Source organism: Cucumis melo, chromosome 11 (genome assembly GCF_025177605.1).
Source record: "Cucumis melo cultivar AY chromosome 11, USDA_Cmelo_AY_1.0, whole genome shotgun sequence".
In the NCBI taxonomy this organism is placed as follows: Eukaryota; Viridiplantae; Streptophyta; class Magnoliopsida; order Cucurbitales; family Cucurbitaceae; genus Cucumis; species Cucumis melo.
This window is the reverse complement of record NC_066867.1, coordinates 1,783,399-1,804,407: the sequence shown is the minus strand read 5'-3', so window position 1 is coordinate 1,804,407 and position 21,009 is coordinate 1,783,399. Positions and strand designations below refer to the sequence as shown.

Genomic DNA, 21,009 nt, shown 5'->3' with positions numbered 1-21,009 from the left:
GGAAAAAAAAGTGAGAATGTTTTAGGGGAAAAAAGGACAAATAATGAAAAGTAGAAGAAAGTGGGTCCTAATGGGAGAAGAAGAGGACACTAAATAAATGATGGAATTAAATGAAAGCTTTTGAGATGAATGGAGGGATGTCAAGGGAACCACTTCTTCACTGCCACTCTTTACAGTTTTCCATTACTCATCTCATTGAAAATCACCACTCTCCTTCAATTGCCTTTTGGGAACTCCCATTTTTAATATACATATTTTTAACTTTTATTTCAGGGATATATTAATTTACAGACATAAATTTTGTATTTGTATGGATTATAATTTCTAAGTTTCTAATAACAACTAAATCTTTAAACTTACAAAAGAGTTAAAATTAAAGTCTCGAGCTAATCCTCATATTTATACGGTTAATATAATTTGTAAGTTTGAGAAGAGCGAATGGAAAGTTTTGAAGCTTAAAAAGGGTATAATTTTAGAGTTTGAAGAAGTGGTTTTTGCAAAATGGGGGTAAAAACAACAATAATTGAGAAAGAAGTAGAGATAGAGGAGGGGGGGAAGGGGGCAGGAAATGCAAGTGGGGAATTGGATTGGGAATGGCATGCATTAGGGTCAGTTTGACCAATCTTTGACCTGCATTTTAGTAAATTAGCTGCCCATTCATGAGGGACCACCCCCACCCCCTTCCACCAAAGTACTTTTACCTTTCATTTTAATTTTTAACAATAATTTTACGATAGAACCACGTGTCAATGGTTGATAGTTGTGTTGTTGTATCGTGGGAGACGGTCTGTCGCTTTAAAAGTAAAATTCGATGTGACCTAAATCGCACGTGTTGATTGTTCTTCAAAGTTAACACAACAGAGGGAATCAAATGTCTGGAAAAGGAGGAGAACCATACAAACCAAATTTTTTCTTCTTCTTAAATTTATTGAAAAGAAAAAACATATCTAAATTTAATTTAAGATTTGTAATCGTCAATATATTAAAAACATAACATTATTATAACAATGAAACGGATTTAATATTTGTAATCATCAAAATTATTATTATTACTATCACTCTCAATCTTTCATAGATTAAAAAGTTTTTTCATTTAAAATAATTATGCTTATAAATGTTATCTTTCATACGAATCTAATTAATTTCTAAATAGTTAGTTAACAAAAGTTTAAAATTATTAATACGCGTGTTTAATAAGCTTTTATATGTCTATATCAATCTAATAATTAATTGTTTAGATTTTTTAGAATCAAATTTAAAATTTAGCCTAATTTCATTTTTTTTCTCTTCTATATTTATAACACTAAATATGTTTTATTTTTTAATTTTTTTCATATAGTTCTTTTTTAAGAAACTAGTTTTGCAGACCAATTATTTAGTTCTGAAAATTGAAAAATATTTCACTTAGTAAATGAAAAAAAAATAAAGAAATTATTTGTATACAAACTAAGTATATGCATGGAAAAATGATAATGAAACAAAAGATAATACAAAATAGCAAATATGGTGTGATATGTACATATCTATCCCTATATTCTCTCATATATAAAATAAAAGTGTTAATTTTGTATATTGTTAACGAATACATACTCACAACAATCAAAATACAATGAACTATATTTATCGACAAAACTTATACGCTGACGAAGTTGTGTTTTATTGGCAAAACTTATACGTTAACGCAACAATATACGTCGAAATTGAGAACTTCTCCCAACACAAATACGACAACGTTTCTGTCGACGCAAAAAAATGTGTCGGTGTAACTTAGAACGATGTTTTTTGGACTTTGACCGACGTTTTTTTCGTCCGTAAAAATGAAAATTCTTATAATGAATTAGGGTTAAACTTGAAGAATAAGTATCTCACATGAAGAAGTCAAATAATATATATATTATTGATCCTATCATTTTAATGATTCAGTACTTACCAAAAGGACAGAAAAAAGCCAAAGAAGATTGTTTTTTGTTTTTTTATTATTGTTATTTAAAAAGATATATATGTAAAAGTAGGAAAAAAGAAAAATATTAAATTACAAATTGAATCTAAAAAATTTGCACATAATTGGAGTTTTAGTCCTAGAATTTAGTCTCATAAACAGGCTTTATAATTTAATAAAATAACATAAAAAAGTTCATATCAAAACTCTATAAATATTGAATTTTAATTATAAATTATAGAAACCAAATTTAAATGGAAGTATTAATCACTAAAGGAGAATGGTTTTGAATTGTAATGAAAATTTGCCACTGTCAGTTCTCCAACTTTACTGTCTTTTCCATTCACATTTTTGCAACTTTCTTATCCTCTCCTTTATTATTATATATCTCTTTTTTCTTCGTTTTTCTCTCTTCAATTTTTAAAATAAAGATAACCCTAATAATTATTTTTTGTAAAATCATGGGTTCATTTTCATGAATCTTCTTTAAATTATAATATACCAAAATAATTTTTATATTATAAAATAATTTATTTATATATATATATACATTAAAAGGTTGGTTTGATTGGATGTTAGATGTTCCTTTTGCTTGTAATTCATTTTATTTTTCGTTTCATTTTGAATTTAGTTTAAGAAATAGGCTTTAAATCTATTGAATCTACATCGACTAAATTTAAATATATTTGAAAGTATATAAACTAAAAGAAATTTGTTAAATTACAGTTCAAAAACTTAAGCTCGTAAATCACTCTAAAAATAACAGTACAATAGTCAACAAAATTAAAGACATGGTACTTTGATATATTAAATTATCAATCTAACTTAAAAGTTATCGAATTTATTAACTATATCAATAATTCAACCCAAGAACTAAGTACACATACTCACCTTAACACTATATATATTTTTTTTCAAGAAGGCCAAACATATTTATTAATAACATCTTCACTTCATATTATTCTTTTCAACCACTTGAAATGTTTTTAACATTAAATTTGGAAGTAAATAGAAAAAAAAACACATATTTAAAATTAAAAATGAGCTTCGTATATAGTAGTATTGGCATGTACCCCATCCTAAAAGTCGTTGAATGTTAAATCCTCCACCTTATGAAATCTAATTAAGATTACTGAAAATTAAAAGTATGTTCAAAAGTAAGAATAATAGAAGACGGAACGAAAATAAGATCGTAATGTGTTTTATACGACGAAAATGAAACGAATACACGAGATTACAATTAAGTGGCAAGGAAGGAAAGGAAAGAGTTGAGGAGAGATTGAAGAGAAGAGGGATGGTGTAAGGGAGGACACGTGGAGAAGGCTGTCCAGTCACGTGCAAATAAAAGAAGGTTGACGAATGGGGGATAGACACGTGGTGAATAGTGGATTGGGTGGAAGACCAGTCAAAGGGAAAAGAAAAGCATATTTGAATTTTGATTGAGGGAATGAATGAGAGGATGGTGAGCTGTAGGGCTACAAAGAAATGTGGTGTTGTACTATTCAAATCACAACAGTTGTTCTAAGTATTTTGTTTGCCTTTTTTGTCCCATGGTTATTGTCTATAGGCTAAATGCTTTCTTACACTTCTCTCTCCTCTTCACTCACTTTTTTCCCCATCTTTTTCTTTTAAAAACTTGAATTAAAAAAATTTATTAAAATAACAAGTTTAACATTTTGTTCTAAATATTTGTTCGTCTTTTTGCACCCTCGAGTCTATTATCGAGAGAGAAACAAAATTTGTCAGAATTCTTGGGATTTTACGTAAAATTACGTTATTATAAAAAATGAGATTGTAAAGCATAAAAACAAGAAAAAAGAGGATTTGACTGAAAATTATATGGACGGAATAAGTTTTCTAAAGGTTGAGGCTTAGACTATCTCTAAGCTCTCAAAACGTTCAAGTACAGGCTTTATTAATGAGGCAACTAACCCTAGCTAAAATGAATTAGAACACCATATAAATATGACTTGTTTTGGAAATATATTTTAGGAATGATAAATATTAAGTGCACGAGAATAAAGGAAGGAATATATGACTGAAGAGATAAGATCCATAAAATATGCAAATCAATCTTTTATATATGGAAAGAATATTTGCAGAGGCTCTAACGTTTGTCGCTGACATGTTGTCCAACATGTTGTTATATTAAAAAAATTCTAAAGAAGAGGGACCAAAACATTAAGAATAAGAGAAACAAGGGTAGAGAAGGCCAAAGTTTGCAACCTATAACTCTACCATTTGGGTCTCCTTGAGGTGAAGCTCAACCTCATCTTTAAAATCAAAAACATGTTTTTAGCACAATAGGGCACCTCACAAACTCGTTACGGTTGCTATTCAAGCACAACTTCTTATAGAGCTCAACTTGAGTGACATAGACAACTATTATTTTTCTCTTGCATCCTTTTATGCTGAGCTTACTAGTAAGGTGATAATGTAAACCATGCCTTGCAATTTAGCTTGAATTTTCTACTCATTCTAGAGATAATTAAGTTGAAGTCTGAGGAATTCCTACTTAGATTGGAATCAGTCCTGTCGATACTAAAGAGAATTTTTAGTAAATTCAGAAACTAAATCTTCTAATGTTCATACATTGGCTTAAAGTTTGAGAATATGAGATTTGTTGCTCATCTTGACCTCCATAGCTCAAGTAAGATTGATCCTCTCAATTAGGATAAACAATTCAATGCAGGGAAGTGTTAGAGCAACTTCCTTGCAGTTTATGCATCATTCAAGAAGGTATAACATGGCCGTGTGGGCATGTACCGGTGATTTTATAACTTACAATAAACCTATTCTGAATGAGTTTTACCTAAAATTGTTTAAGAGCTAATTGATCAACAATAGAGTTTAACTTAGAAATTTTGACTCCTAAGTCCAAAACCCAAGATCACCTACGTGATGTGATAAATATAAGAATATGCTATTAATCATCACAAACACAATCAAACTTATTCGCTACTCAAGCAAAGCGTGCATTCACTACAATTGCAAATAACCAAAGAATGAATAGGATAAATGAGTAACCTATGATATAAGCAACTAATGAGTCACATCAACCATACATATATTGAAGATAGATTCAAACAATGAGTAAGAACAATAAAGCTAAAAATCAAATAAAAGTCGATAGAAAATCTCACAAAATCCATGAAAAACCCAAATGACCTTTAAGTCAGTGTTTTAAGCCCGAACATCGACATTCCAATCTCTGTCGCCAAAATGTCAATTGCAAAACTTCCAAGGGTAAAACTAACAAAAGAAAAAAGCTCCGAATTTGATAAGTACAAAAATGGGAAATTGTTAAAAATGAAAAATTTGACAAAATATTTATAAATTTTACGATAAACATTAATAAGCACTGATATATTTCTATCAACATGATTGATAGACAACAATACAAGTTTAATCCAAAATTTTACTTACTAAATATTTTAGTTTATTTTACTATATTTAAAAAATTTTTATTTTCTAAAACAAAGTAATTTAGAAAAATAGATAATAGAAGAAGTAGAAGAAAAAGAAAAAGAAAAGGAAAAGGAAAAGAGTAAAAAAAAAAAAAAGAGGAAAGAAGGCGGTCCAATGCGAACACTAGTTGATTAAGTTAGACGTTTCAATGGGAACCAATTGTTCTAACATTCAAAGCTTTCGACGTTTGTGTTAGACGTTCGAGCTTTCTCAGGATTTCTTTATCGTGCTGCGACATCGTCTACCATGGTACGTTGTTTGAAATTCATTTGAAGAATTTCTCAATTTGTTGTTCGATCTTTGTCCTAATCTTGGATTTGATTGGATTTTTGCAACCATGAGGTCGTTTTTGGTTATTCTAGTCTTCTTATTATGTTGAATTTTCTGCTAGTTTAGGTGAATTGTATGAGTTTTTGATATTTAGAACTTGGGTAGCAGCTGCCTTTGATTTTCATACGAAATGATAATATTCAATAAACAGCTAGAAATTGGATTGCTTCTTTTGCCAATTCCTTTGTTTTCAGGTGAAAATTGGGTTTTGATTATTATTGGTTGTTTTGTTGGAATTTGCAATCATCTTTGTAGGCAAGCTTATACAGAGGTGTTTCCAGGAAGGAAAAGCCTAAAGGACGTCATGGCTTAACTCCCCAAAAGAAGCAGGAGATTAAGGAGGCTTTTGAATTATTTGACACTGATGGCTCTGGTGTGCAAATTGTTATTGTTTGTTTTATGCTTGTTACTGGTTTTTTATGTGTATGGATGGGGTACTCAGTTGTTAGTCTGTTTTACTTTTGGTCAGGGACTATCGATGCCAAAGAACTTAATGTTGCAATGAGGTATGAATATTTCCCAAATGCATCGTGGAAATGGAAGCTAAAAGATCGTAAATTTGAACTTTTATAACTCATTTATTTTTGTGGCAGGGCTCTTGGTTTTGAGATGACCGAGGAGGTAACTCTATGCCATTAGGCCGATTAATGTTGTAAAGTTTTTTTTTTTTGGCATTTATGCATGCACCATTTCGATGGAAAAGCCGTATGGAATTCTAGCATGCATGAATACCATTAGATAAGATCGTCAGAAAACATCAGTTTATTCCTGTTTTGCACCCACGTTTTTTCAACGTCTTAGGCTAATCTTTTCTTCATTGTTACAATGTGATCAACGTGGCTAATTCCTATTCCCCCATTATTGTGAATGCAAATAGTAAGGGTATAACTTATAAGGATAGTGGTATCTTCTTCAGGGTGAATTGCCTGTTTATTGTGGAGTGAGGGCCTTGACTATCTTCTTTTCAACTATGCACGAGTGTTTTGAAAAACCCTCTCAGGCATGCTCCTAGGCTCAAGGCTTAGGTATGGTGCCTCGCCTTGAAAAGGCAAGGCTAAAAGATAAGGCAAGGCATGCATGCCATGGGGGTTTTACATTATTTTTAAAAATAGTAATGATTAAGGTTTTTTTCCTTCGTTATGAACTAGAAAAATTAAATTTAGTAAGTCAAAACAAAATTTCTAGTGTTAAGAGGGCCTTTTTCTTTTCCTTCCATATTTCCACTTCAATTATGCTTTCTCTCCTTATTGAAGTACTTTTATGTATAGTGCTTCTCACAAGAAAGGCCTTTGCTTTTTTGCCTTGCGCTTAAGCCCTAGAAGACTATTGTGGTTTATTGTGCCTTGACCTTTAAAGAACACTGTCTGCAGCTTCGAAAGGCAGACTTTTCTTTTATGGAGAAGGGTACTGTTAGAAATTTTTTTGTTGACCAAGTGATTGTAATTTTTAGCAAGTTTTAAGTTTCCTTTTCATGCCTTTTCAGGGTTTATGTGCTTGTAGGTTTTGGTATCCTTCACATAATACCCTGTAGTTGGAAGATACGGTTATACAAATTAACAATCAAATGCTGTAGCTTGTTTGAAAATGAATGATCTAATTACCTTGGATTGAATCCTGACTTTAAGATTTTTTCATGTGATAATTATATCACTGATTGACATTTGACTGATCTCTTGTCGCTTATTCCAGCAAATCAGACAAATGATTGCAGATGTGGACAAAGATGGAAGTGGTGCCATTGATTATGATGAATTTGAATACATGATGACAGCAAAAATTGGAGAGAGAGACACTAAGGAGGAGCTTACGAAAGCATTTGATATTATTGACTATGATAAAAATGTAAGGTTATGATCTTTAATCTTTTAGACGATCAGGATCCAGATGGCTATGTTTTCTAAAATATCTGACTGGGAAATTTATTTATTCCTTGTTTTAATGTAAAGGCTGTAACTGAGAACAAAAATAGTTGGACCAAAATATATTTATGGAATTTATCAAAATTCAATTTCACATTTAAAGTTTTCTTACAGAACTTTGAAAAAGCTCATTTGCTAAACATTTTGTTTTTATAATTGAATTGGCATTACATTTTCATATTCTTTTTCCTGAATTTAGGGGAAGATATCTGGCAACGACATCAAGCGCATAGCAAAGGAGCTGGGCGAGGTCTTCACTGACAAAGACATTCAAGAGATGATTGATGAGGCAGATCGAGATCGTGAGTCACTTTTACTCTAGTTTTTAATCAGGTTTTCTTTTGTGGGGTTAGTTTCATGTTTTATCCATTTCTTGTTTGCACCAAGCAAATTTGTTTCTTGATGGTATGTATCTGCATTTGTGATATTTAATTTGATGAAGTGGTCATTACATCCATGATCCATTCTTTTGTCTTTAACTATTTAGGTACTGACAATCCTTTTACTTAATCTCATTTCAGTAATGATCTTACTCGAACAAGATCTGTTCTATATAGGTTGTTCAACTGTGTCCTTGAATTATGAGAAAAACCCTGATTTCTGTATGTAGTGCTGTACCCTAGGAAAATCTACCGTTTCCATATATTTTTTTTAATTTTCGATAATTGAATGTTGGGTTCCCACCCCTCTTATGTCAGGATATGGATCGAATAATAAATATTCCTTCTTAGGTGGTCTACGAGCTGCTGTTCAATTAATTAGTTATGAAATACCATTAACTCTGTGTATTATCAATATCTCTATGTGTGATTCATTGAGACATAAACTTCTCCCACTTTTTTTTGAGAAAAGGGTTGAAATGCATTGAATTGATATGTTCATTTTTATATTCATTATTCGGATTAATGAACTAAATCAGATAGTTTTATGAGTGAAAGAACACAGCTTATATAAATAAAAATTTAGCAGTCAAAATATTGAGTCTCATTTTCTATGTATAAGAATTAAGCAGAAAACAATAAAGGTGCAAGAGAGCCTCCTCCCATTATGCTCATGGGACACTGCTCGCAGTTGGGTAGGGTGATGGGAGTCAACAAGAGTTTCTGTTTTATGTCATTGGGAATTTTCCATTTTACCCTACATCAGTTGTCGCCATAAAGCATTTTTTTTTCATGACAGTATAGCTCCAAACTCACTTAACTAAGGATGCTTTAGTCTTATCTGTTAAAGGTTGTAAGCCAATACCTACATGATTAGTAGATCTTGTGACCATATCCTATTTAACAAGTTTAGGTCCAGAGTTAGTTGAGCTACCTTTCCAAGGGAAATTTTGGTATAATATTTCAATAAGCAATGTTCTCTTTGAAAATATTTTTGGAGAGGGATGGATAGTACAGGGGAAGGTTCGATAACTTGACTTGTATATGTATGCATGCATGCATGTGTTTGTGGTGCGTGTATATATTTTCAACGCCAGCAACTTCCATCAATAGAAGTTGAAAAAAATATGAGGTCATACAAAACAACAGACCCACAAAAAGGGATCCAACTAGAGCAAGAGTCTCCATCTATACAAAATAATGCCTATAGAGTAAATACTAAAGGTCTTTAAATTTGAAGCATATAGGCAAACATGAAATCTAATAAGGGACCAAAATCACTGGGATCCCTCTCCAATTCTCTAGACACCCGGTTGTTCTCCTTATCCCAAAGATCTCACAATGTAGTATTGTTGTCTAGAGGAGAATAACTGAGTGAAAATCTATTAAGGGAAAATTGGCTAAGGTCGAAACACCAAAACCATTTGGCTAACAAAGCTTTGCTATGAATCCTTAAATTCCCAATTTCTGACCCCCCAAGGAAACCAATCTCTCAAAGACCTCCCATTCGACCAAGTGTGAAAATTTTCTTCCTTCCACCTCTTCCCGAAGGAAATTATGCATTATGCTTTGAGCTTCTCAATATTCTTACAAACATTAGTTATAACTCTAAAAAGGAGAATAGTTAATAGGGATACCACTCAAAACAAAATGAATCAAATCAACTCTTCTAGCTATGGGAATAGCCTTTTTTTTCAAAGAGGTCAACCTTGTCCTAACTTTGTCCACCACTAAAAAAAATCGCTTTTTTGATACTTCCAAGAGGGAGCTAAGTTAAGAAGAGGGAAAGAAACCAACTTCACATCCCACTGCCTGTCTCCTAAGCTTCTTGTCATCACAATTGAGTCCCATAACCTGACATTTATTTACTCGTGTTAATTTCCAGCTTAGACATATGTGAGACCTATCCTTCCCATGTATGATTCTCTTTGTGGTTTTTCTGAATGTAATTCAATTGGGCTCGTTGTTCCTGTCGTTATGGTCTTCCTTGTTTGTTTTTCATTTGAAATTTACAAATGTATAGCTGGTATGGAAGAAAAGCAGTTAACTTGGATTTGTAAATGCAGGTGATGGCGAAGTAAACGTTGATGATTTCTTTAGAATGATGAGGAGGACAACATATGGATCCTAGAGGTCGAAGCAGAATGCGTATCATCCACGCAATGTATGACCATGGTAAGTAAAGTTGTGAAAATAAGAGACATGCCAAAGTATTATGTTTAGGATGTTTTCATAGTGTAACTCATTTCTGTTTGTAAGATAATATTTTTTAAATTTCAGAGAGTTCGAATATATAATTTTTATTACTAGTTTGAATTGTGTAATGCTAGTGATTGACGTAGTGCACGAATTTATTGAGAAAAGCCATTGAAATAAGAGAGAGCTGGTAAATATGTACAAAACCATTTTGAGGAAAGCACTGGAAGAGGGGGCGCGAGAGAAGTTTTGTATGATGTGATAAAATCGATTTGGGGAAACTAATAGAGAGAGATGGACATATGATAGACGGGGAAGAGGCTGGCCTATAGAATCACTAAGGGAAGGAGCAGAAGGGAGCATAGAGTAGAACCTAATTATAGGGAGACCGACCTCGATCTTAAAAGTTGCTTATTTAAAAGTTAAGACTGTCACTTGGTGTGTCTACATTGCTGGGGATGCAGGCAATGTTGGAGGCAATAAGTGTTGAATTTGAATTCTAAATCTCGGACTTACAAGTCCTCTCCTTATACTAAAGGAGAAAGAATAAAGAGGGAGTGCAACTTCCACCTTTTGGTTTCTTTGTTTTAAACTCAAAACACAAAATTGTACAACCTACCTAATAACTTCTCTTCTTATTTGTTATATACGTCTTGTTCGGCAATTATTTGGTTTTCGAAAAATGTATTTTTTTTTCTCCAATTTCTTTAGATGACTTTGATCATTCATAAAATAAAAGAGTTGAATTTTTAACCAAACTTAAAAAACAAAGCTAGAATTTTTGAATATTTATTTTTAATTTTCAAAATTTATCTTGATTTTTAGAATATGGGTTAAAAAAAAAAACAAGAAATAACAATCTTTTTAGATTTATTTACACGTACGATAATATATAGGCAAACTAACATAATTTTGAAAAAGTTTGGGTGGAATTGAAATATAAACTAACTTAACTTAATTTTGTTTATTGATTTATTTTTTAATTTAACTCTTTTTTGCCACATAATCAAAATATGAATTTTAGTCACAAATTTCATTTTCTTATTTGAGAGAAATTTGATTTAAATCATATTAGCATTAATGAAGTACCCTTGAAATTAAATGATGTTTTATTAATTTAAAATTTGCTCACATTTGATCTGAAATTGCATTAGGATTGCACCAAATTTCTTTTATTAGGAATAAAATTTAGACGTGATAATATTTGGAATATTCTAAAATTTGAAGGTGAAAATTAAAGACAAAATGATGAAATGATAATGATGAAATGAATTAGGGGATAAAGTCCAAGAGATTACCATACCAGTCTAGGGATGGTTGAGCACTTAATGATTTTTCTTCACTGATTTAACGACGATATTGTAATCGCAATTACTCATCGGAGATTGATATAACTATATATGTCAATCAAAATTTCTTAATTCAATTATTTAGAAATAGACATCATAATTAACTCTAAACTCACCAACCGACTTAAGACGAGTTTAACGGTGAATGATTATTATCATTTTTATAAATTTGGAAAAATGTTATATAACCCACAACATTCATTTGAAGAAAACATAAACTAAGAAATCAATTAACACTTAGTTCACCAAAAAGTTTTAGTCCAAACACTAAAGGTCGATTATAAAGCTTAACATCAGAAAACACAAGAGACCAAACTAAATCATCTTGTAACTCCTACACTCATGACCCAAGCCAAAAATAGTGCTTTTGTAGAACACATATGACAGTAGTGCTGGCCTCTTGTATGCCACAACATCGAACAGCCTGCACCAACTTCATAGTGTCATGATGCTATAGGACAACATTGTATCGTCTTTGGAGTGTCATCTTGAGCATTATTTTAAATGTCGATAGCACATTATGCACGTATGTTAAAAGTAATTAACTCCATGATTCATATAATACTCGGTCATGGTCATGTGGCTATTTAGATCTATTGATCAGAGTTGTCTTGTATTGTTCATTATGTTAAATAGTGTCTAATAGGGAGGATTGATTATTGCATGAATCCTCACTTTAGTGTGTTTTGAATGGCTAGCACCATTTATTGTGTTACAAATGTCATAAGGTGCCTTTGGCATTAGACTTTTGTGGTTTGGAGAGAGCATCCCCAAGACAATATAACTCATATAGTGTTGACCAGATAGGATATATTTTATATACTAAGGTTGAACTTCATCACTAAATCTTAATCCTAATAATTTGTCTTTTATATAATCGAACTTTGATTTAAAGACCTATTAAAAACAAAATTGAAAGATACATAATTCATCTAACACAAAATTAAAAGTTGAGAGATCCGATTTAAAAACCTATTGAATACAACTTTATTGAAGTGTTGATAAATTAAATGAATAAACTTTACCTTTGTTTTTTCAAATAATTTTATGAAATACTATTTTTTTTTGTACACAATAGATTTCTCTCAAACACATGTTCGCATATCCATGCTTCTTCTAACCTCCCTTCACTATGTAGTCAATTAGGGACAAAATTAATGTTTCCAAAAATCAAATTAAATAAAGTAGAGGCAGTCGTATATGCAAAATTGAAGAAGAGATAGGGGCAAAAATTAGGATTTAGGATCTCAGAATAAAATCAAACTGAGCAAGACAAATGTTTTGCTGAGTTTTCATTCTTCAAGAAGCATATGTAGCAGAATCGAAGTTCTTAACAACTTAGGATAAAAATTAGGATTTAGGATTTTAGCGCAAAAATCTAACTCAAATAAATAACTTACTAGAAGAGATATGAGTAGTGGTAGTGGTGGCAGCAACATCGAAAGAGACGGGGCAGGCGATGAAGACGACAGTGGTGTGGTGGCAGAATGGTGGGTGAACTTCCTTCGTTCTCTTTATCCCTTCGTTATTTCTTCTAATTAATTCGCAAAATGGTTGTGGAAGAGATCTGCGAAGAAGGGTATTTAAAGACAAACTCCCGAAGCCGCACGCGACGTTAGGAGTTATCTCAAAATTGTTGACTCATTAAGTAATGCATCGCCAGTTCTCCCCAAAATTTTTGCCGCCATTAGTTGTGCATCAAGAATGCTCTTCTATGATCTTCCGATGCCATTACATGGCGACGAGAGTTCTCTTCCCATTCCTGACACCTACATGTATGGCGTCGCGAGATGGCTAATCTCCCGACGGTGTAGATGGAAGGTCTCGAATTTTTTGCAATGTATATTAATATTTTTCTTAAAACGCGCATCTCACATAATAGGCTTCTTGACAATAGTGGCTATAAAGCAAAAGAAATGAGCGAGGGTTGCAAAATGAGCATCAAGTGAAATAGATCTTTAAGGGAAGAGAGTATTTGAGTTTTGAGATCACCAACTCGTAGACCATGTCCACAGTTTCCAACGTGACATACTATGTGGTAAAATCAAGAATATGTCATAGCATACAATCGTGGTGCAAGTATACAATTTAGGGTTTTTCCCCGTAATATTAATTTACCCTTCCATAAGTTCCCAACCCTATATTTTTGAATAATTATTAAAGTCACATTATTTAAAAAGATCCCCATTGTCCTACATACGATGATGCATATATTCCACACAATAGTGAAAGAGGAGAAAAGAGGAGAAAAGAGGAAAAAAGAGAGAGAGAGAGAAAAAGAGAGAAAGAGAGAGAGGGGATGCTATTCAAACTTGATTGATGTCTTGTGTTGATTTGGAACTTGATCCCCAAAATTTAAAATATTCTTCCTTTACATTCTTAGCATTTTTTACAAAGTATTAATCTTTATGAAGGTGGGTATAATGCTTACAAATGTAAAAAGAACTCAGCATAAGAATCTATTCCCTTCAACTTTAATTAACAAATCTTTGCCTTAGGGGGGGATAGTATAAGCATCTTTTTGCTTACCTTTTATCATTCTGTTTTTGAAAATAACTACCATCATTTTTTAATCTTTTTTTCAATACATATTTATAGTATGTTTTTTGATTCATCAATAATTCTCCTGCAATAACTTTAGTTGTCTTTCATCATGAATAAAATACATGTAGATATATCATTGTTGTATTGATATATGTATCAACAAGAGAAAGAAAAGCATATCAAAGATACCACAAATATTATGAGGTATATTAGCTCATATACTGATATATATACTTAAAGTACAACACCCTGATATTCAAAGGACATTTCAAGTATATCATTCGTATACTAATAGTATTATCATTTCATTTGAAATGCAATACTAAAGTATTACGTTGGTGCATTGGTACTTTATCAACATTTATTATAAAAATTCATTTAAATTTGAAAAAAAAAAATGTACAAGTGGTATATTAGTGGTTCCACACATTTGTATATACATACATCGGTTTGAAGGATATGCAAGGTGTGTGGTAAAAGTTCGTTTATCATGGGTTGAAGACTGAATTTTTTTGAAGTTACTCGAGTAAGAGAAAGTTAGTTCACCATAAATAATTTCAAGAAAGGCTTATTTGGCAAGTAATCTACTCTTTATTGGTGGAATGTGAGTTATAATTTTATAAGTTACAATTTATGATTATCGATGAAAAACAATGGTTATAACATAAACTGAGTGGGATTCTTCAAATATCTTATCAAGGTAGAAATTGTTGCGTTTTGACAAAATACTAGAAGAGTAGTTCTGTCATATTAGAAAAGTTATGAGCGCGATCCAAACACTAAGAAAGGAGTCTATGACTTTGATTTCAAATCATGATCACCATTTGAAGCACTTTAAATTTGAAGACATTCTAGCTTAGTTGTGTGAATGGTAGTATAACGCTGTAAGGGAGAACTCTTTGTAATTAAAGTGAAGTAGAGAGATTTTTGTGCGACTATAATAACTAATTTTTTCATATGGTGAAGTACTTTTTCTCATTTGTTGTTTTTTCTCCTGTTTGTAGTTTTTCTACGTAAATTCTTTGTATTTCTTAATTTTTCAATAATTTTCTTCTTATTCATAAAATAGGAGCGAGAGATCGACCGTTCTCCTCACTTCTAATTCATAAGCACGTCTCTAATAGAATAATCACACATTTTTAGTTCATCTTTCATTTTCCTCAAATTATTCTCGAATTACTAACATCTTTGTTGAAAAAATAAAAAGCTTGAAAAGCATAGGGATATAATTAAGATTTATACATAAATAAAGTATATGCCCATTAAGAATGTAGTTATAGCATTAAAAAACCAAAAAGCAAAAAGATTATGAGAATCAAGATGTCATAGGTATATATATAAATTAGTGGACTAATAATATATTACTACCCAAAACCACACGAATTAACAAAAGAAAATTAAAATTTAAGCACAAATTAAAATATAATATATTTATTAAAGCATAAAATATTTAGAATTATAAAATAGAGTAAAATTAAATCGATAATGTTAAGATGTTAATAGTGAAGATTTTTCCATATTAATTTAAAAAAAAGTGAAGACTTTAATTTTCTACCCACAAAAACACACTTCCTTTAAATATTATGAATATTTGTACTAAAAAAAACTATTTCAAAAAAATACATTAAAACTAGGGATAGTTGCAAATGTAGCAATTATATTTAAAATAATTAAATATATAACACTATTTTAAAAAAATTGCAAATATAGCAAAATTTGTCAAAATTTATCAATGATAGGAGTCTATCACTGATAGACCATGTAGCAAATGTTGACCTATCACTGATAAACCATAGGAGTCTATCAACGATAGAAGTTTATCACTGATAGACTTTGCTATATTTGCAATTTTTTTTTAAAATATTGTTACATAGTTAATAATTATTCTAAAAATTGCTATCTATTCTAATTACCAATGGGGTTAAAATACCGTTTACTTTGGATTTCATTTTATTTTAATTCACATTCACCAAACTGCTACCAAAATTGATATATCTGTAATCAAATTTTATCGATACGTCGATAGTAACGAAGTTGAATTATAAACGTAATTGAATTCTTTTTCCACAAAGGTAATTATAACAGATAGAAATTTTAGGAATATTTTGGGAATAATAATTAAGTATATATAGTAACATTTTTAAAAAAAATTGTAAATATAGCAAAATCTATTGGTGATAGATTTCTATAGCTAATAGACTCTTATGATTTATCAACTTATAGACCAATATTTGCAACGTGTTGTATTAGTGATAGACCCCTATTATTGATAGACTTTTACAAGTTTTGTCATATTTTCAATTTGTTTAAAATGTTTTTATATACTTAATTATTTTGAATTTAATTGTTATATTTGCAACTATCCCTTTTTACGGCGTGTACTTAAAATTATGAGTTTTGTAAAATTTACGGTCATTGTTACCATTACTTCTACCTCTAAGGGTCAAGAAATATTAATATCAGTAATTGTATGATCAGTAGAGATGCCAAAATTGAAAAAATTTTCAATTGTAACAATAACAATAATGACAACCGAATCGTAACTATATTGTTAACAATAACAATAAAACGTAAATTAATTTAAGATGCAATCAGATTGAACACCTTCTTCAACTTATCAATTGAATTGCGTTATTTCATTATAGATTCAGATGTGGGACTCATACGTCAATACAATTACATAAGATAAGTAGAAAAACAAGTAATCAAATGATGCCCAATTTTTATTAAGATAAATGTGATGTTAATCTTTACACTTTTAATTACTCATTTATATTTTCGATAAACTTTAATTTTAATATAATTTAATAAATCATTACTCTTGATTTTGCCACAATTCTCCAAAATTTTATCAAAATCATCAAAATAACATATTATCCTAATTAGTTGAAGTAATAAATTAATGTTATACAACAAAAACACACTGTAAATATATTTTCAAAATCCAAGAGAAAAAGAACAATAAACAAACTCCAAAGACCATATCTAAAAGTCAAAATAAATACTTGAGAAGTAAGAAAGTGTAATAGTTTTTAATCATTTGGAACAATATTTACTCTCCTCTCTCACTCTTGGTCTCCTTTCTCGTTCTTGTTTTGCTCTCTATAAGGTGTACAAATCATCGCTGAAAGCTTAAAAACCTTAATAAAAATATATGTCAACAACTCGTCGAGAGACTTTGTTGAAACATTATTGTTTCCACCTAGTAATAGCTAGATTTTAGCAACATATAGATTGGACGCCGCTAAAACTTTATCTTTTACGACTGTGATGTATAGATGACAATATAAATTGATATTAGCAACACGTCACAATGTCGTAAATTTATCGTTAGAAAATGTATATTTTTAACGACACGCACACTTTGTTACTAATGTGCATCACATCACATCACTTGCACAAGGTCTGACTAAAAAAAGTTCTATATATGTTGAATACTATAACATGTAAGAAAGAAGCTTTTGTAAAAACAAATTGAATATAGTTTATAGTATTTTTGAACTATCAACCCAATCAAAGGTTCGATTATTCCATAGGAAAAAAAAAGAAAAAAGAAAATAAAGGCAATTTGGTAAAAAGGAACTTCACTTTATAAAAGCAATAACTTCAAAGCAGTTTTTGATTTAGTAGTATTATATATCTTAAAACGTCATTTGCATATATTTTATTTACTCCTTTATAAAAGATGAATATAATCTTAAAAGTTATATTATAGTTGACAATAGAATAACTTTACATTGTACAGAAAATAAATGCATTGAAAAATACGAATGGTTAAAATATAGTTTTGTTCATTTTTATACTTTTGGATTTTTACCTGCACCCATCTAATTCTAATTCCTATACTTTCCATAGATATAGAAAAAAGATCCATCAGTAGAAATAGTTTACTGTTGGTTTTGTGAAAACATATCGATACTTTAACTGATATATAATTGCAACAAATGAAAATATGATAACCAACTATGTTATTCGAGAAGAGTGATGATTGTTCCTACAACGTCTGAGAGATAGGTCCTCTATTTCTATATGCTTTGACCTCATTCACATAAGATTGTTCCAAACTTAATTAAGCACACTTAACTATGAAGTTCTTAAGAAAGAAAAGGCATGCATATACATATTTTGTAGGTTTAAGTAATAACTTTCAAATTTTTAAACATTTTTCAACTATACTTTTCTATTCTCAAGATGCTGCTCGATTCATCCATGTACCCTTTCTAAACTAGGGAATAAAAAAAAGTATATTATTTAAAGAAAATGGAAAAATAAATTTAAGGAGGGATATAAATAGAGGGTTGATGGTTATTCATTTTAATTTTGTGATAATTGGCATAGGAAGAGATGACAAGCTTATTGAAGTTATTCAGAAGCTGTTCTGGAAAGCGACCATCCAAAAACACTTCCTTTTCCATACAAATCAAAGAAAGGTCCAATTCTTCCTCAACCTCTTCAAAGCACTTCCGCCCAAACTTGGAGGAGATCAAATGGGTATGAACAATTCCTTTTTTTTCTTCTTTCTTTACATGAATTTATGGTGTCTACAGACTTATATAATGTTCATAAGAAATAACAAAGTTACTGAGAAAGTTATGAACTAGAACTCTCTATAACATCTTGTGCTACGTTCATAGTAATGATCTCTTTTGGATTTAATAGGCGTTTGAGAAGTTTGACTCGAACAAGGATGGAAAGATCTCATTTGAGGAGTACAAGGAAGCTCACCGAGGCTTGGCTGGAAGCAAAGAAATCACAGACGCAGAGGCAGAGAAGTCATTCAAGCTTGTGGATGCAGATGGCGATGGATTCGTGGATTTGAAGGAGTTCGTGGAGCTGTACACGATGAGCAGCGGGGAAGTGAAGGTGGGTGACATCGAAAGTGCCTTCAAAGTGTACGATTCCAATGGAGATGGGAAGATAAGCGCAGAGGAGGTGATGGGAATCATGAAGATATTGGGAGAGAACACCACCTTAAATGCTTGCAAGCAAATGGTGAAGGGTGTGGACATGGATGGGGATGGCTTCATTGATATTCAAGAGTTTTCTAAGCTCATGGATACGTACTCGAGTAAGTTTCAAAAGTAAAGAAGCTAAAACTATAGTGTTCCGTTTGGTAACCATTTCATTTATTGTTTTAGAAGGATCATTTACATTTTTCTCAAAGTGCTATAGTTAATTTCTTACTTAATTTTCAAAAAGAAAAAAATAAAAATAATAAAATGGTTAACAAACGAGACCTACACGTACCTCTAGTTACATGAATGGAGGTGGAAAACAAAAATTCTAAGCTATGTTTGAAGTTTGTATCCAATAATTAGGAGGATGGTTATATTATATTGTGGCAATGTTGATTAATGTGCCACTACTAGTCATTATGCAAAGTGTAGATTTGTGATGTAATTTTTGTCAAGTTGTCAACATCTTCAAACGGTGAAGGGTTCGATGTTGATAGTGTGAATTGAAAATTTCTATTATGTAAGAAAATTGATGTCAAGATTACTTTTATTGATATTTATGTCAAAATTTACATAACTATTGCCTATATTTTTATAATGGGTGAATATAGTATATAACTTCGACATTTTTAGAATTTTTTCGGATATAACATAATAAACTAAAATATTTACAAGATATAATAAAAATTCAAATTAATATAGCAATTCCGAAAGTATTTATCAAAATAGCATAGTTTGAAAACTATTTACGAAAATAGTGTTGTTTTTCTTCTCTCTCACTCCTCGGTTGAGTCTCCATTTTTTTTTTCATTATTTTATTATTATTGAAACTTATTAAAAAAGCTTTGCAATATTTTAAGATGGATGAAATTTCTTTTAAAGTTTTTCAATTTATTTTTACATTTGTGACTTGACATGATAGATTTGTAATGATCAACCATTAATCGAAGTTATATTACTTGAGTGCAATTTTATGTTAGTAATTCGTTTAGTTTATATTAATGTCTATGGATATTACCATTGTAATTCATTCGTTTTGTATTAACTAAATGTTGTAAATTTTTTGTGATTGCTTGTAATCGAGAAATAATTACAATTTGTCTTAACAATTTCTAGATATTTACCGAGTTCTTTTTTAATAATTTGTTTTTCAAATTTTCTCCCTATTTTTAGAAGGTCTCAGTTTGTTTTGTTTTTTCAGATAATCCCTAATTTGTTTTTTTTTTCTTTTAACATTTGGCCTAACAACAATTTGTCTTTTTCTACTTTTCGACATTTGATATGTTATGAATGGTAGGATGTGTTTCTAAATGTAAATAAATTATGACCATTTGTCAATTATGCAATCTTAACAAAAATCATAATTTGTAGAATGTGTATTTTTTATATTAAAATTAAAATGGATTCTATGTTTAAGATTTAAAAAATATCAATTTGTTTTTTAGATGGTCGAGTGTTAAACATTTGACCTAACACCAATTTATTTTTCCCATTCTCAAATCAAATATGTTCTTTAACAAATTAAAGAAAAATAATAAAAATAATAAAAAATTTAGAAAACACAACTAAGTGGTTAATATTCAAATAATGTCTATTATTTCAGTTGAGCAACAAAATATTTTGGACTTCATACTACGTGGACCAGAGTATTACTAAATATATCGATATTGGTTTCACCAAGCTAATTTTCTAATTAAAATGTTGATTAAGAAGAGTTGTGTGTGGATAGACAAGATGCATAAAAGTAAAGACTAGATAGTATATTAATATTATTTCTTATGAAAATCTATGATTGTATTTTTAGCAATTGTTTATAATTGAAAAATAGAAAAATAGAAAAATAGTTAAAGGTAAATTAAAATTTTTTATATCATACAATGCGAACATATATGAGAAAACTTTTCATCTATCATATGTCTTGATCGTTCT

General features: G+C 30.4%; 2 protein-coding genes and 1 long non-coding RNA gene across 3 annotated transcripts; 2 read left to right on the top strand and 1 right to left on the bottom strand.

Annotated features, from left to right (window-relative positions):
• The first annotated feature begins 5,435 nt into the window (after positions 1-5,435).
• On the top strand, positions 5,436-10,345 carry LOC103497421 (probable calcium-binding protein CML20). The gene is made up of 7 exons (XM_008459612.3): positions 5,436-5,656; positions 5,993-6,110; positions 6,207-6,243; positions 6,331-6,358; positions 7,427-7,579; positions 7,856-7,958; positions 10,103-10,345. The coding sequence occupies exons 1-7, from the start codon at positions 5,654-5,656 to the stop codon at positions 10,165-10,167; spliced, it is 507 nt and encodes a 168-aa protein (XP_008457834.1). The 5' UTR covers positions 5,436-5,653; the 3' UTR covers positions 10,168-10,345.
• A 1,370-nt stretch (positions 10,346-11,715) lies between these two features.
• On the bottom strand, positions 11,716-13,714 carry LOC107991559 (uncharacterized). Its single transcript, XR_007815624.1, has 2 exons — positions 12,982-13,714; positions 11,716-12,005 (listed from the first exon to the last, which is right to left on the bottom strand). It is a non-coding gene; the product is annotated as an uncharacterized LOC107991559 (long non-coding RNA).
• A 4,727-nt stretch (positions 13,715-18,441) lies between these two features.
• Positions 18,442-19,634, top strand: LOC103497422 (probable calcium-binding protein CML32). Its single transcript, XM_008459613.3, has 2 exons — positions 18,442-18,616; positions 18,785-19,634. Exons 1-2 carry the CDS (start codon positions 18,470-18,472, stop codon positions 19,208-19,210), a joined length of 573 nt encoding a protein of 190 aa, XP_008457835.1. The 5' UTR covers positions 18,442-18,469; the 3' UTR covers positions 19,211-19,634.
• Positions 19,635-21,009: the final 1,375 nt, after the last annotated feature.

Excerpts from the sequence above, each read along its gene's own strand:
- LOC103497421 (XM_008459612.3), top strand. Across the intron at positions 7,580-7,855 it reads TTATTGACTATGATAAAAAT|GGGAAGATATCTGGCAACGA; the intron begins GTAAGGTTATGA and ends TCCTGAATTTAG. Across the intron at positions 7,959-10,102 it reads TGATGAGGCAGATCGAGATC|GTGATGGCGAAGTAAACGTT; the intron begins GTGAGTCACTTT and ends TTGTAAATGCAG.
- LOC103497422 (XM_008459613.3), top strand. The coding sequence starts at position 18,470 with ATGACAAGCTTATTGAAGTTATTCAGAAGCTGTTCTGGAAAGCGACCA. Across the intron at positions 18,617-18,784 it reads ACTTGGAGGAGATCAAATGG|GCGTTTGAGAAGTTTGACTC; the intron begins GTATGAACAATT and ends TGGATTTAATAG.